The sequence below is a fragment of the Drosophila miranda genome, chromosome XR (assembly GCF_003369915.1).
Source record: "Drosophila miranda strain MSH22 chromosome XR, D.miranda_PacBio2.1, whole genome shotgun sequence".
NCBI lineage: Eukaryota > Metazoa > Arthropoda > Insecta > Diptera > Drosophilidae > Drosophila > Drosophila miranda.
The window spans coordinates 23,369,306-23,386,738 of record NC_046674.1 but is presented as its reverse complement, the minus strand read 5'-3'; the positions used below and the strand labels follow the sequence as shown (position 1 = coordinate 23,386,738).

Below are 17,433 nucleotides of genomic sequence, written 5' to 3'. Positions count from 1 at the left end.
AAATACATTCTATGAACGTGCATTCAGTACAAGAAAAACGTTAAATATAAAGGAAAAGCCGAGGATTTGATACACACACCCACGAGCATGAAGCTCCACGCTGCTGCTGCTGCTGCAAGATTCAGTGATGGAACGATGACACGTCCATTGAATCTCTGAATGAATAACCGAGCCTGAATCTGAGCCTAAGACTGAGACTGTGCCTGTGTATGTGGCTGTGTCTCCACTCCACTCACAGCTTTGTGTGTGTGTGTGGCGGGCACGTCCTTGGGGGAATGGATGCTGCCGCAGCGACGGAGACTAAGCGGACAAATCGTTGATGCAATTTACTGCTTGACTGCATTTGCGCTAATGCCCCTAAATGTCCTCCGGAGGACAATTGAATCCTCACAGACACACATATTCATGCGGGTCTACCATGCATTCACGTTCATGTTCATGCTTCGTATGCGTAATACACTCGTGTGTAGTCCACATCTCGCCTCTCGCATCTCGCATCTCGCAATTCGCATTTATTATAATATTTAATGTAATATTTATGTTATGCGTGGTCGTTAGAGGCGCTTATTGCAATTCCATTCAGGCATTCAAGCATTAAAGCCGTTGACAAAACGAACCAAATTCAATAAATGATTCAATTCAATGTCATTTGCAATGAATAATGGATTCACCTATACTCGTAAATGCATATGTGCGTATATTAATTGACGATTATAATCTGATGGCTTCTATAATGTATTTCACATTTTAGGATCGCCATTCTTTCGCTCTATGCGGATGCTGGAATGAGCAAGGCGAGTCCTTTCTCCAAATGGAGAGTTTATTCTAGGACAACCAATGAGAACGTCCGAGAATGCAAAAACAAAATCTGTACAGGCGTGTGGGCTACCGAGGCTGGGAGCGAGAGGGCAAAAACCAAATACATGTCGTGTGCGTGTGCGTGACGAAGAAAATTAATCTTGCACATTGCCCTAAATTGTTGTTGCTCCCAGAGCCAGAGTTTATACGATAAAGGTTTTCTGTTATTTGAAAATTATATAATTCAATAAAGCAGAAACCAAGAAACGAAAAGGCAAGCGAAGGAAAACTCAGGAAAACTCAGGAAACGAAAAGCAAGCAAGGAGGAGAAACCAAAGGAATAAGGAAAATAAAATAGAAATACCCGAATGGTGGGGTGGTATAAAATCTGTTTATTCTCATTTCTTAAAGCAAACATTTGCTTTGGCTCCTTCATGGACATGCTCCATGGCCCATGGAGCAGGACCTGCTCCTCCACTCACCTGCAGCTTGCTGCTGGGCGGCGAGACGACCAGGCAAATCTTCATGGTGGCCCGCAGGAACTCCTCCCGCTTCGTGCCCAGGTCCGGGGTCACGGCGCCCGGCGAGGTGACGGCCGACTGCTTCAGAGGCGAGCCCCGCTTGGGCGAGGAGGCGGTGGGCAGGAAGGGATTGAGACTCCGCACCAGACTGCCAGAATGGAACCGGCCGCCGCTCTCCTGCTGGGTGCCGGAGGGTGGCGAGGCCGTCGGCGGGGGCGGGGGCTGGGGCTGGGGCTGGGCGACGGGCGCATGGTGCAGCAGACGAGTGGGCGAATTCAGGCTGAAAAGCTTGCGTCTGTGCCGTCCGGGCGTCGAGGAGGAGCTGGAGGCTGGACTGGGACTCGGCCCAGGGGGACAGCTGACGCCGCTCTCGCTGTGCGTCGACTCCTGGGACCCGGCGCGACTGTACGCGGGCGTCGGCAGCTGGGCGGACCGCGTGCCAGCGGCACTGGCATTGTACTTCACGGACGTCACGTTCCCATCCAGCTGCAGCTCCTCCATCGGCTCCAGGCCATCTTCCTCGTAGGTGCTGTGGTAGGTGCGGGCTGTGATCTCCGGCAGGAAGGGGTTGTTCGGGGAGGTCAGCGTGTACTGGTAGTAGCCGCCTCCGGCCTCGCCGCTCTCCACCGGCAGCGTGCTGCCCGCGTCCGTGGCATCGGTCTCATCGGGTGTGCTCTCCTCTGGGAAGGAGCCACCGTGGAAGCCCACACCGCTGCTGCTGGACAGCGGCCCGTGGGCGCCCATCTGCTCCCACTCCCCCGAGGAGGAGTTGTGCGAGGAGGCGGTAAAGCCCTCGTTCGAATGCCCCTGGCAGCTCCTCGAGCTCTCGTTGCTGCTCTTGAACAGGAAGTTCTGGAGTCGTGTGAGCCGCACGGAGCTGCTCTCGCTGGTGAGGCTGCAGCTCCGGCTGCCGCTAGCCGGTGCCGAGGATGTGGTCGTTGTAATGGATATCGGCTGCTGGTCGCTCCGATTGCTGCTCTGTGTCTCCAGGCGTCGCTTGCTACGCTCTTGTGCATCCAATCCTGTTGCTGCTGCTGCTCCCACTCCCGCACCCGCACTCGCACTCGCACCCGCACCGTTGGCCGTGCTCACCTCTCCGCCCATGGATGCGGTGGTCGTCTGTTGGCCACAGGCCCAGTAGAAGACGCTCGTCTGGGAGCCGCTCAGATCTCCCAGCTCGCAGTTGCTCTCCAGGGAGGTGCTCGAGTTGGTGGTGGCGACGCTGCTCAGGTGCCGGTAGGCGTACTCCGGGGGCGTGCACTCGTCGGGGCTGTCCAGCAGCAAAGCGGGATTGATGTGTCCGCCGAGGCCCACACCGGGCAGATGGAGCTGGCTGAGGGCGAAGGCCGAGGGGGGCCTGCCACCGACCAGGTTGTTGTTCTCCGACGACAGCGGCAGCGGCAGCGGTGGAGTGGCACGGCTCTTGGCCTGTAGCTCTTCCGGCGTGGGCTCCTGACGCTTGATCTCCAGCGACCGATGGTCGCCGCGGCGGAAGGAGCGTCGCAGCCGCTCCGCGAATTTCGATTGCTTGGGTGGCTTGTCCTTGGGCGGCTTCTCCTTGACCTTGCCGCCAAGCAGACTTGTTGCCCGTTCAGTCTTTTCTTTGCGCGTCTCCTCCTTCTCCAGGAGTTTCTCGTGCATTGGAGCGATGGTTGAGGACCTTTTCTCCGTCTCCGTTTGCGTCTCTGTTTGTGTCCGCGGATATGGGTTGGGGCTGGGGTATGGTTGAGGCTGTGGGGCCTTGGTGTTTCTGGCTCTGGCTCTGGCTAAGGCCGGGCTCTGGTTGCTGGTTGCTAATGTAATTGGTGGCCCCGCAAAGCCACCACCCATTACGGCCGCAATTTGCCGTGATGTTGGGAGGGTCTCGAGCCTCCTTCTGCAGTCGTCTCCTTCCCCGTGTACCCTCGTATTCCTGTATCCCAGTATCCCAGTATCCCTGTATCCCTGTGGCGTGTGGCGGGATATAAAACACCCGATGGTTGTTGGTTCTTAAATTTGTCTATTCACTAAATCGTAAATCGTAATTTATGAAGCGTTGATTTTCCCCAAAGAAACACACATTACATGTATTCGTATTTCGTAAACCTTATTCTAGGTATCCTTTAAAGCGTCCTAAATATATATTGTATTGTGTGTGTCCTTCACAAGTAGAAGGATGCTATTGCTTATTCTATTATTTGTTTGTTCGATGGTTTGCTGAAAATGGGAGAGAAAAGAATAGGAAAATGTTTAAAATTTGTGTGTTTTCTTTTAAAGGCGAGAGGTTCTATGTGATGCGGCGGCGGCCCCCCCTCTTCGACTTCCCAACCCATATGCTTATCCTTAAGCCTACCAAATGGTAGCCCTTCTGTAGTACATAGTTCAGGAAAAACTGCTTTAAATGTTGTGCAAACGAGTCTCACGTGAGTGTATTCTGTTGGGCATTTCTTTGGGGATCGTTGATTCGAATGCAGACCTCTAAATACCTCTACACTCAAATGTCCATCGAGTATTCCCTCATAGAAAGTACTTTGGGTAACTACAGGGTGAAGCACTCTTCAAACAAAATGAATGTAAATTCCATAATTTAATTAAAAAATCAATTTATTGGCGCAACCATCGCTCGGAAATTTTCATGAAAGTTTTTTCCTTTTTCCTATTTTGGGATTAGTTTTCCTATATTTTTTGATTTCGTTTTTTTTTTCTATGGGAAATGAAAACTTTTGGGGTTTCACGCCCACATGGGGGCACATGGGGGGGTGCACATGGGGGGCACATGGGGGAAACGTGTTAGCATTTCAAATGAAGGGCGAGACACGAATTTTACCATAATTTTGCCAATCTGGATGCCAATCGATGGAAATATAAGAGAACTTTAATGAATGTGCATATATTTTGGATGTCCTATCAACCCCTTGGCTAAACGGAGGAGAGGAGCCCTACGCATCTGGTGTTCCAACAGAGCGAAGAGAGGGTTTAATAAGTGCAGCCACCGCCATGGAATGGACTCGTGGAACACATCCATTAAGTCCCTCAGTCCCTCTGGCCTCGAATGCCCTTTGACGAATCCCCGATTTTCGAAACAAATCGATGTGCACATTTATCTCGTAATCGTATTCAAAGGTGCATCTGTCCTTGTGCTCCGATCCAATCTCTTCTATCTCGGGAAATGCAAATAGCAAATTGCAAATGCTGTATGGCCATAAAATATGGAAAACAAGAATCGAATAAGCCCGGGAGCACATTAATCTGCTTTCGGTTTACGAGTATCGTATCTCTCTCTCTCTTTCTCTCTCTCGTTCTCGTTCTCATTCTCATTCTCATTGCCCGTAGATATCAGATATGTTATTGTTAAGGTCACGAAAAGATTACCAAGACGAGGATTCATGGAGGCTCTTTCAGCAATCCTTTGGGGAATCTTTTTGCGAGCCAACGAAAACTTGGCCATAAAGTGGTTCGGAAAGCTTTATTGTTATTAATATTATTTGGCCATAAATACGAATACGCTCGGATACGGATAAGGACAGCGATACCAATAGGCAAACATGCTCGTAAGAGTGGGCTCCCGGCCTCCCTGCACCCCCCGCTGCTGCACATAACATAAATCATTGCACACGCCTGGACGCCTCTCGAGCACGCGACGTGGCCCGCCGACGTGGATGTGTGCGTCTGCTTGGGCCTAGACCAAAATAATGTATAATTAAGCCCCGAGGCAGGGACAGAGACGCAGACGGAGACGGAGACGGTGTTTTGGGGCTGGTCTTTAATAAAGTCCACCATCCTTCATGCCCCACAGTGGCCACAGTGGTGGTGGTGGGGGGGGCTGGCGGCATATTGCCCGATTGAGTGTGCCCCCGCCTCCTCCTGGCGTTCCATTAATTGGAGTGCAGTTTCGTGGCTCAGAAGAAGACATCCAACGCGAAGTAAGGCAGTTTTCATAAGAGTCCCATTTCAGCATGAACCTATTCCCTATTTAGAGAGGAATATCGCATTCAAAGACCCTAAAAAATAAGCGCACGACCCAAGGGTAGCTCTCTCGGTGGAGACCTGACACCACAAGCATCCTCCTCGTTCACGTTGAATAATTGTAACCTATTTTCCAGCAATTTAAATATTCTGGAGGAGGTGGTGCTGGTGCGGCCGCGGGCGCGGGTGCTGTCCTCAAGGAGTGGGTTCTCGCAGCGAATCACGGCAGAGCCCAAGATAAGCGACCGAGCGAGCGAGCGAGCATGTTGTTCTCCTTCATTAAATTAAATTAAATGTGTGTCTTGCGATTAAATTTTATATTCAACCCAAACCCCCAAACCCCAACCCAAACCCAAGCCCAAGCGACGCGTCGCTCGCCTGCTCGTCCGGATGTGGGTCGCGACTGGCGTGAGAGAGAGAGAGAGAGAGGGAGTTCAAGGCGCTTTTCGATTTCAGTGGAGCTGCCAAATCCGTCCGACAACGACAACGACAGCGCCACAGCGAGCCCCACAACAACGGACAGTGAAGCGCCGTCATTTCCGCTGCCTGTCAGAGCAGCAAAAATTTAATTTTTATGGTTATGATGTCATCAGCATAAGAGGCAGAGAGCCAGAACCAGAACCGAAACCGAAACCAGTGCCACAGCCTGTGCCCCTGCCTGTGCCTTTGCCGCTGCCTGTGCCATTTGCAGCGACAGAGCCACAGAGTCCATGCTGACGCAGTCGCCAGACGTGAAACCCATACAAATTGGCCCCGCAATACAGTGGAGTCGTCCACTTCTTCGTCTAAGCACAACGCGTACTCCAGGACCCTGAGGGAATGCTACACCTTTTCGAGGGGGGGCGATTAATGCGTGGCAGGATTTATACGAGCTGTTGACCAGCCAGCAAGCAGCCCCACACCAGTACCAGCGGTGCAGTGTCTATATATAGACTTCGAAGACTGAATTTCGCAAATGCCCCCCAGGCCACAAGCCATGGCCACACTTTTTATGTGGTAATGTTACATTTTGCTGAGCAATCAAAGGCGCAGCACAACTTTCCTTTGTGCGGTGGAAGGAGCAGCAAGGAGACAAACCGCATCCGGGGCCAACTTGCACCAGGAGTTTGATCGATAAGCCTGTCCACCCCCCCTGTATAACCGACAGACAGACAGACAGCTGGGGCACCACCAGAGAAGTCAACCGTCGCCTCATCCGTGTCCCGTGTCAAAGCTGAAGTTTAATCTTTTGGGCTGGCGACACATTGTGCCAGAATTGATTTTTAAAGCGGAAAGGGGGCCCGGGGGCTCGATATCTGGGGACCCGGGCTCTGATTTATGCAAAGGGGTAGGGGTCTGTCAACTTTTGCAGCAAAACCCCCTAAAGCGAAACAAAAACAGAACTGAAGTGAAGAGCAGAGCATGCCACGGCCATGCCCGCCTGCAAGTGAAACAATACCGATAGGGAGAACATCCATCATAATATTGTCTTTTGGGGGCGCCACTCCACACCACACCACACCACACCCACTCCCCAGTGGCATCGATTGCCACCTGTACAGTACTTACCTCGCGTTGATTCCCTAATGGGAGCTCCTCTTCGATTCCGATTCCGATTGCGGTTTCGACCTCCTGGCTTTTCTTTTCTTTTTCCGAGTCCTCTTTCTTTTGTCTGGTCGGGACTGTTGGTGCGGCTGCGTCTGCGTCTGCTCCTGCTCCAGCCGCCACCCGCCGCACATTTATTTTTTGCAATTTGGTTGGTTCTCGGTTTTTGTTTTTGTTTTACGTTTGCTGGTTTTCCCGGTTCACGGCACAGCCTATGACACGGGTACACACATAAACTTAAATACAAACGGACACGGGGGGAGACACGGCTACGGATACGGAGAAGGGCCTTATTCGAAAAAAGTACTCAAGAGAGCAGAGCATCCGACGAAGGAGGCCGGCCGCCAGTAGAGACAAGAGTCTCCCCTGGATTTGGGGGGTACGCAAATGAGTTTATTGCTGGCAATAAACCCCCTTAATGCCCCTTCACGAGAGACTTCGGTGCAATATTTCATTTGGATTTGAAAAGTTACCTGCAAAGAGAGACAGAGAAAGAGAGAGAGAGAGAGGGGGAGAGATAGAGAAAACAGAAAGGTGGGTTAGTTGAGGTTGTTATTTTTACGTATTTTATTCATATTTATTGAGATCTACCAAAAAGTCGTGTATATCTATAACTCTGACAGAGGCAGACACAAAGCTAGTTTATGCATAGTAGGACATTCCTTATAGGTATGTACATCCTTCCATGAAAAGTCAGACCTCGTCTCTAAACCCATCAGTGCGAGAGAGAGCCCCCACCCGCTCCCAGATTTGCTCCTGGGCCTGTTCTAAGGAAAATTACTTCGTGTTTAATGCGAATTCAAGGTGGAAAAACCCATTTAGAGCAGCTGGCGATGGAGCTGCGGCAGACCCAGCAAGAGGGAAGGATATTTAGGTACAGCTTTTTAATTCAGAGACCAACTGCCACCACAGCCAGCAATTTAATTTCAATTTTTAATTGAACTGCAATTTAAATGGTCCATGCCAGAAGAGTCGTAATCGTAATCGGTTTCGTATCGGTATAAACATTGAGTCATTCCATTCATAAAGAGAATCCAATAGAGCGGCGTGTTCTCTGTGCTGTCGCTGTCGCGTTCAGACGGGCCTTAAAATCTGAAATGCATCTGCTTATCGGTGGACGCGATCAGCTGGAAGTGCGGCGAGCGAGCGCCCACACGCTTTCGTAAAGTAACGGCACAACAAATGAGACGAACAAGGTGCCGTTAATTGTGACAGAGAATGCAATGCACACGCATAAATACATACACACATACATGCATGCATACATTTGCATACGGAATGCATGTATATTTACACAGTGCTACATGTATATTTACACAGTGCTGTAGACTGTTGGTACTCCCCATGTAGATCCATGTGTTGTAGCGACCCTCGTGTATAATTACACAGTGCTGTAGACTGTTGGTACTCCCCATGTAGATCCATGTGTTGGAGCGACCCTCGTGTATGTTGTAGGTGGAAGCTTTTTTTCTGCTCAATTCCCACAATGGTTCTGCTCTCTTTTGATTCGAGTGGAGTGGAGGCAATGCATTGCTCACTTAGAGATTTATTACTCTGCTAACTCTCTCTCTCTCTGCCTGTCTCTATTTCTCTGGGGAGTAGTCATGGTAATGAATGTGTTAATTAGGAATACGAGCACATTCAATCAGTATTAGATTTCCCTGTAGAATCATCGCCCTTTCAGGCGAAAATAACCAAGGTACATATATCGAGTCGAGAGTGTGTATAGAAAATGTGAGTGCTTTAAAAACACTCGAACCGTTGGCTGTTTTCATGTTTTCCTGTTCTCCTGTTTTCCTCTTTTCCGACACCTGACCCACATTCCACATTCCAAATTGCACGTGTCCCACCCTCCAAGGGAGGAGCATTTGGGCATTTGGCCGTCCAGGAGCAGCATGTTATGCAAAACAAAACAAAAATTCAATTTCAATTCAATTAATCACGCTTGATTACCACCAATAATGGCCTTCGGGCAGACACCGACGCAGACACAGGCCCACAGAGAGAGAGAGAGAGAGAAAGAGCTGGAAAGCCGAATAGTCGAATAATTCCCTTGTGCAATCTGTTTGGGCAGCCAGCAGCAGCAGCAGCTCCAGTCCTTCTGCCTTCATTGTCCTTGGCTGCAACTGCTTCCGATGCCAGTTTTTGTTTACCACTTTGCACATTTTGCTGTCAAATTTGTTGATTTATAGTTCCCGATGTGCCTTGCCTCCCCAACTCGAATGAAAGCCTCGCCTGGATCTGTGTGTGGCTCCCGATGACAGCTACATAGATTCTGATGGAGCAAAGGCACTGGGGAGTGCCCCCCCCCCCCCTTCCCGCCGCTCACAAAAAAAAGGGAAATAGAATTCTCGAAAGTAAAGAAAAAACAGAAAAACTACGATAAAGCCAACCTACAAAAGGAACAGAGAGACAAAAAGTCCTGCCAACATTTCAATGACAATGCGGCTGTTTGTTTGCCAGATTCGGCACTTGGCTTCGGCTTCGGCTTTGGCTTTCGTTTTGGCTTTGGCTATGGCTTTCTCTGTGGTGCAGATATCCCTTGGATGCGTTGGGCCCGGGAGTTGGCCCCCATCGAGTGAAAACTGTTTTCAGAACTGTCAGAATGCGATTAGGCACCTGAAATAGTTTGTGGCATCGCTAGCCATGCCCCAATGGATGCGGATAGCCCGCCTCGCCACTCCCCACTCCCCAATCCCCATTCGATATCCAGTCGAGTGCACACACCGCCTGCACACCGCACAGACCCACAAAAGAGCAAAGATTGAGTACGCCCGCCGGCATACAAATTTCCCCGTAGTCCGTAGATCTACGGGCGAACCGCAAACAAGGCGGCGGCGATGCTCATTTGCAGGCAGGCCGCATCCCCGACGTCAGACGGAACGAACCCGGATCCGATGTCAGGGATGCTCTGGCCCAGCCCCAGCCCCAGCCCCAGCCCCAGCCCCAGTCCCAGCACCAGCCACTGCCAATGTGTTTGATGAGGCCGGAGATAATCGTTTGGCAATTGAATGAACCCCATGGATGGCCGTGCGGGGGTGTGGGGCAAGTCGGCTGGCAATGGGTTAGGAGGAGAGTTCAAATTTTTCGGCAAACACTCATATTTTCCATGGTTCAGGCAGGTTTCGGGCCCTAGCGCTGCTGTCGAGGCTCAACGAAAATGGATGTATGTCCCGAATCGATAAATATTGTTTAAATAAATTTCAACTTTTCGAAAACCTAACAAAATATTGCCAAATCGAAAGTTTATCAGAGAAATCCCTGCCAGCCTCGAGGGCTGGGATCAGGCATTTCTCTGGGAGTGCAGATATCTTGGCCATCATCCAAGTGGCTTGAAAAGTTTCAGAGCAGAACCTAGTTCATATTCGCATTATTCGTTTTATCGATGCTATTCGGCCGAAACTGGGCCGCAATGTGTTTGCAAATGTAGCAAACTGAAGACGAGACCCCATTTCCAGCACATGCACCTTTGCAAGGAGGATTGCTCTAGCTCTGGCCACTTGGAGCTCTCGAAGCTCTATAAATTACGGGGGCAGAACAGAGTCAGAGTGAGAGTGAGAGTGAGAGTCTAAGTCTGAGTCAGATAAATTTGCAGTGGCTATGCGCCCGTTTGGCAAGTGTTTTGCTCGTGGGGCAAGCCACTGCGGGCGCTGCCTCGATGGACGCCTGCCTGCCGTCGAGTCCCGCGCGCTCTTATTCGCGGGTGAAATCGATTTAAATGCTTCGTTTGCGTGTTCTTTTCCATGGTTCTGCTGTTCAGCTGCTCTGCTGCTCTGCTGTTGGGGTTACCTTGAAGTATTTATGTAACCTGTGAATGGGGTCGGATCGGGTCGGGTCGGGTCACTATGCAGCATTGTGTCCTGGTTATAGTAGTCGTAACAAAGCGAATTTCCATGCTAAATAGCCTGACACGTGGCATCTGCCACTCTCTGGGCAACGCCACGCCACGTCCCGCTCTGGCTCCTACGTCCCTTTTCTTTTTTTTTTTTATATACCAGAGGAGCCATTTTGATTGGCGTTTGATAAGCCATAAGGACGAGCGAGCGCCGGTCCGGTCCGGTCTGGTCGAACGGAAGGTCCAGAAACTGCCACAAAGGCACAAGTGGTGTCTGACTTCATTCTTCATTTTCCATTCACCATTCCGCTCCGCTCCACTCCGCTACGCCGACGTTGTCGATTATTGTGGGGCAGCAGGCACCACTCGGACAAATTTGTGCCTGTGCCTGTGCCTCTGTCCCCCACACACTGACCCCTCTGCCCCGCCCCGCCCTGCCCTGACCTGCTCTGCGTGTGTTGCAAAAGTTGCAATCATTTCAGAAAAGGGCGCAAGCCCTCGCGTATGGCGTGGTTCCCACACGAGGATAACTATCTTTTGGCATTAATTTCCCCCTTTGGAGAGTGGCATTATTTCTGGTATCAACAAACATTTCCACGAACTCGGTGTCCCAGTAATCGGTGTTTAAGCACCTGGCTTATGGGAAACTGTATGTTGAGAGCCCTTGGAGGATCCCCAAAACAGTTTGTAGCTGGGATTCGACTATAATTGGATGTGCTCTTAGACGATCCTTGAAATATTCGACATATTTACACAAGATCCCCGAGAAATAGGGACAGCCCTGAGCAGAATTGATTACTGGGACACTGTACAGTGTACACAGGGAGCCGTGTAAGCCGCCCTGCAGTGGGTGTGGCAGTGGCAGTTGCACTTGTTTGCCTAATACTTTGTTGCAAAGCAAATTCGACACACATTTAGCTGGGGATACGTGTACGGGGGACATTGTTGCTAATGTCTGCCCCATGTCAGGTGGACATGCAACATGGCCACCACTGGCACTTTCGCTCCCAGTCGACAGCCACCGGGAGACAGGGACACGATAGCTGACACGCAAACACATAAACGCCATTTTGCCTCCAGGAGGAGCTAGTACCTACGTGAATGGCACTGACATTCTCAAGAAATGTCCCAGTCCCCACAATCTCTGACTCCAGGAATGGCAAATTTTTGAGTTAATTTCTTGTCATTGCTGCTGCTGCTGCCGCTGCTGCCACCAACCCCCATATCAAATCCGGAGGAGGGGTCAAAGCCACTCCGATATATCAAATTAATTCCATTCCATACCCTCGCATCCTTCCCTCCTGCAACCTGGACACGGCCTGGCATGACTCAGTGATTGCTGTCCAGGGCCCAAAACTGGGATTCACGAACTGGGATTCGCATTTGACACGTACATTGACACACACACACACACACACATGTGACAGACAGACAGAGAGACAGAGAGACAGGCCCGAAAACTTGCGAGGGGCTTAGGCCGCATTTAGTTTTCGCTGCTGGCTTTGACAGCACACACACACACACACGCATACAAAGGACGAAGGACAGAGGACTTAATGAATTATGTGCAAACTCAAAGTTTGCCAAAATACTCACAAATCAAATGATTTCAACATAAATTTCGTGTCTAATTCGCACCTGAGAAGCGTACGAAACGAGCAGACATACGTAAGCCTGTGGTTAAACCAAGTGGCGGCTTTTGTCTAAGCAATACACACACACACATCTAATGAGCTGCTCTTTCATGTCAGGGATAGGCCTCTGCTGGCAAGACGGCTTTAATTGGCCTTTAAGCCGATTTCCATTGAAGCAAATTGGCCAACATTTGGGGGGGAGTATATCCGAGTCGTGCATCCGAATGATGGGCAAATCTGCAATGGTTTTCCCTGTAGAATCTCTCCAAACAAACCAATTTCTTAACTTGAGATTGAAGAAACTAAAATGTTGAGATCTATTCCCAAAGTTTGTAATACTTTGTGAGGGCTAAGCAGCACTGGGATAGAGGGAGAGCGAGAGCAAGGCTTCCTAAAAGATTTCTGCAGGGAAACCTCCGCCTTTCCATGCAATTACCAAAGTGCGAGTCCATTGAAGGTGTAAGTAAATCCTTGCAGCACTCCTAATGAGGTCCTTCCATTCCACAAGCACACACACACACACACACTCACACACACAGCATAGTCATAGACATAGACACATTCACATTAACCGACTTTTTACACATCGATTATTGATCCGTGCCACAGTTTTTGGCGAGGTGTCGTCCTTTCGCAACTTCTTACGTCATTTGGGAAATGCTCCGACAACCGGTGCCACGGCCTAGATGGGGTGCCTGCCTCCCCGTTTGAATGTGTCATCATTAGGGTTCGTCGTGCAGTCCCCACCCACTAGGATGGGGCATGGGGCATGGGGCATGGGGCAGGGGGCAGGGGGCAGGGGGGATGGCCAATACACAAATCGATCGCTGTGGTTTTCTTTCATTAAGTATATTTCGCGCTGTCGGTGGAGGGTCGTTCCCGTCATTCGGCGTTATTATTGTAATAAAAATTTACGTAAATCGTGCCCCGAACCCTGCGCCACACACACTTGCTCTCACGCACAGTCGGTGCTGCTCCGCGGCTCGTCCTTCGGCGAAAAAGTTGCCTTTGTTTGCCAATTTTTATGAGCAGACTACCAGCCACCCCCCGTCCCCCTCCCCCTACACACACACACACACACACACACACACACACACACACACTCACCACCTGTTCCTGGTGCTCCTCCGGAGTCCGGAGTCCGCCGTCCGCCATCGCCACCGCCACAACACCTGCAGACTAATTAATGGCAAATTCCTGCCGCCTCATGCATGATGTATATATAAGGTTATGAAATCACAAAGTTTCCCATTCGGATGACGAACCCTGGGGACGGGGCAAAGCGGGAGCCATGATTATCGATTGGACCCCAGGGGATTGTTCCGCAAGCGGAACACTGCAGCGGCTGCAAGGGCTACCATGTACCTGGATCCATGTAATTATTCGATTTGTCCAGCTATCAATTGAATGTCGCAACCAATTAATACATCTGAATACGTGGGCGGATTGGGTGGATTGGGCGGAGTGGAAACGTCAGCACTATTTATCAGGTTATTGGAATTGTGAGTGCATTTGTAATGGCAGAGATGCCAACGGATGATGCCTCATAAAGCTGGAGAGCTACTCTGCGAGAGAGTAGATCTTTATGTTGCGGGAGACCCTTGGTCTCGTTCGATGATCGGAAGACACGAGCACACCCTTTACTGCTTAGCCACACTGGAAAAGAGAGGAAAGAACCTCGCTCTCTTCTACCTAGAGAGTGGTTCTTTATGCTACCTGGAGGTTGTGCCTTCAAATAAATAGATAATCGGCAGATAAGTGACATGAAACGTCCGTCCTTTACTGCTTAGCCACACTGGGAGAGAGAGAGCCACTAGCGGGTATGCCATAGTCGTGCTGGCCAATATATTTATGGCGCCCACTTGTTTTCGACAAGTATTTAATTTCATAACAATGGGAAATGGGAGTCCCTGGGAGATGCGAGGTGATGCGATGTGCTGTGCTGTGTGTGTGTCCTTTGTGCTTCGAGTGGGTCTTCCTACGTAGAAGGTAAGTACAATTCGTATAAGGACACGCACACGCACACACACAGACATATAAATATGTGGAGTCTCGTGAAGTATGTTTGAGTTTCGTCTTTGGGCACTTGACAACATTTTGGAAACTTTTAATGACATTCTCGTTTGTGTATGTTTTACTTGAGGGGGCAGGAGCAGGGGGAGGGAGTCATTCCCCCTCGTTTTCTATGCTGTGTCAAGTGCTTTTTCCCAGGATTAATCAATTGTAATTGTAGCTCCCCCCCCCCCCCCCCTCCCCCCTCTCGATCCCTTTCTCCCTCTTTGTGTGTGTGTGTGTGTGTGTGTGTGGTATCAATTAACGGATGGAAGAGCGGATGTGGCAGGCAGTCCTTGGAATTACCATGCTCTCTCCATACAGGCATTGACTTGCTGGCATTGTCCGTCCACATCCCACTTGAGAGCAAACTCTTCTAAATATTTATTCAAGCAAATTGCTCTTTATTTCCTTTTGCCAGCAGTTTAACATTTGATTTCCATTATTCCATTATTTCCCTTTGTGGGGCCCCGAGAACAGAGCTGAGAGCTCTGCCGGTTTCCGTTTCAGAGGTCCCTCCGAGCACACAACTGTGTTAATGGCGACACATGCCACAGCCACAGCCACAGCCTCAGCCTCGGTCTCGGTCTCGGCCTCGGTCTGAGCCTCTGTGGCGGCCAGCAGACACCCATCCCCCCTATTCCTTGCCCCAGTTTCGCCCAGTTTCGCCCAGTTTCACCTACTTTCAAGGTCCTGCCGGATAGGGAACAAGGGACGGGCTCGCTCTCAAGTGCTGGCAATTATTTACAACAATCTGAGAATTGCCAGATGAAAGGATCAACCGGGAGGCGGCGCTTGGCCGGCCCACCACATTGAGGACTCTTGTCAAAACCTATGCATATGTACACTGAAAGAAATAGGCAAACACCAGTGCAGAGTTCTGATGAAGGAATATCCAATAAATACTATAGACAGATAATAGAAGACACATTCCCGTCTTCAGGCTTGTATCTTGCGTATCTTTGTGGGTATTTTTGTCCAGTGTATTTCCCGGAAGTCGTTCCGTAGTAAAATAGTTCAACTTTTCACAGAATTGCTTGCGTGTCAAGCAGCAGCGACACATTACAGGGATTTTCTCTGGGTATTTTTTTGGGGACGCGTCGTTTCATTAAGTGAGCGGAAAGTGACGCATGCTTGGCCCTTCCCCCCCCGGGGTTGGACATTTTGCGGTTATCCCTTCTTGTCTGCCGCAAAAACGGAGCACGGACCTCGGAGATATGCCGCCACTCAAATTCAGTTTCCGTTTCAAAGCAAACATTTAGAACAAAGGAAAAGCTGCCTTGAAGTCCATTTGCTAAATAATTTGCTGCTACCCTGATACGCCTCCCCCCTCTTCAGACATGTGGCATGCGGCCTGGGTCAAGCGCTGTCCCCCATATATTGACCTGACCCCAATACGGGGCCCAGACGACGGGCCGCAGGGGGCAGGCGTGGCCTTGCCAACTCCTCGGGCCAGCAGCAGAGGAGCCTTGAGAGCCCCAAAAACGACCGACCAGCAGACATTTCATACGCTTGGCTCGTTCGAAAATTAAATTTTAGACGCTCCTCCGCTGCGCTTCATCTTCGTCTCCCTCGTCCTCGCACTCTGTCCGTGTCGCTTGTTGATCCTTGATCCACATCTAATGCTAATTAGTGGCGCGACTTGTTGACGTTGCGACCCTCGGGGAGACCCTTCCCCCGCCCCCCGCCCCCCGCCCCCCTGGCAGACATTATCGGATTTCAGGGAATGCTAATTGAGGGCCGGAGAGAGTTTTGTGTTTTCAAAACAAAACGCGGAACGACCAGCAGCATTCCCCTCTTGAATTTTAAAACGAAAGTAAAAGAATGACCCGTATTCCCCCATGCCGTACCCCTTTTTCGTTAGGGATCTTAAGATGTGAAAGATTTCGGATTCTTCTCCCCTTCTTAGAGGCCCCAAACTATGCAACACCCAAAGGGAAACAGACAGGGAGTGGGAGCGAGACAAAGCGCAATCAGTGTCCATTGTCCAGAGGAGGCCACACCTCCACGCACCCATCTCCTGGCGAACCGAACCTGCATCGCCAGCCGCACCCATGACACAAATCAAATTAAGAGACACCGACAGACCGCACCACACACCGGCCAGGACATGGCAGGACAGGACAGGACAGAACAGGGCAGGACAGGACAGGATCGGATTGGAATGAACTGGAAAGAACTGGCGGCAGTAATTACGGGAGAGTGGCGGCGACGACGTCCCAATACCTGCATAAATCACTTCGCATTCAGCGAACACGAAATCTATGTCCCTGACGCACCCATCCTTCCCCTCCTTCCCATCCTTCCCATCCGAGGAGGAAGGCAGGCGGCTCGACGTAATTTATTGATTGATTAAAACTAGACTTCAAATCCCCAACAGACACTGGGGCTCTCCCACCCCACCAATCGCCATTATAAATGGAAGATAATCGACAGAGGGCTAGTGGGGGAGGGAGAGGGGGAGGGGGAGGGGGAGTTGACGATGCCGTTCGATAATTGAATGACTCGAAATGAACATTCATTCATTCGTTCATTCACTGACTCACTCATTCATTGATTCATTCAGACAAGGAGATTCCATGGTTTTTGCCGCTCTGTCTCTCAATCTGTCAGCAGCAGCGGCAATCAGAGTCACTGTGGATGCCACATCCATCCAGGGCTGGTCCATAAGCCTTGCCACTTTGCCAGTCACGCAGATGACTTGGCCATGCGTCCATCTGTGTCCACTTGTGTCCTTGTCCCGTGTCCCGAGTCCCGTGTCCCGGCCATCACCATTCCACCGGATACCCATCCATCGTTCAATACCCATCTGCCGTTCCGGTGTCCGTGCGGTTTTCCGTGCGGTTCGTTTTGCGGATTTGCTTTTCGGTTTTAATTCATTTTAAAATGGACTTCTACCTTCGCCGCTAATTGCAAGGACTTTGATTTATGGTCTCGGATAATGACCAAAATTGGTTTTTTGGCACTCCACCGCCTGCCGCCTGCCGCCAGCCGCTTGCCGCCTTCGCCCCATTGTGTGTCTCTGTGTTTGGTCCTGCTCCTCCTGCGATGCCCCACGATGCGA

The 17,433-nt window shown here is 50.5% G+C and overlaps 1 protein-coding gene across 9 annotated transcripts in view; it reads right to left on the bottom strand.

Annotated features, from left to right (window-relative positions):
- The window catches only part of LOC108151004, a 41,249-nt gene that overhangs the window by 9,006 nt on the left and 14,810 nt on the right, over positions 1-17,433 (bottom strand). For 2 of the 9 annotated variants that reach the window (XM_017279360.2, XM_033386594.1), the window contains exons 1-2: positions 6,813-7,127; positions 1,281-3,515 (exon numbers count right to left, since the gene is read on the bottom strand). The exons of 5 other annotated variants lie outside the window; for them this stretch is intronic. In XM_017279360.2, the coding sequence (XP_017134849.1) occupies positions 1,281-3,149 (1,869 nt within the window). In that variant the 5' untranslated portion in view covers positions 3,150-3,515; positions 6,813-7,127. Of the gene's footprint in view, positions 1-1,280; positions 3,516-6,812; positions 7,128-17,433 lie in introns of those variants that run through there. 2 more of the 9 variants (XM_017279353.2, XM_017279354.2) reach the window with 2 other exon arrangements.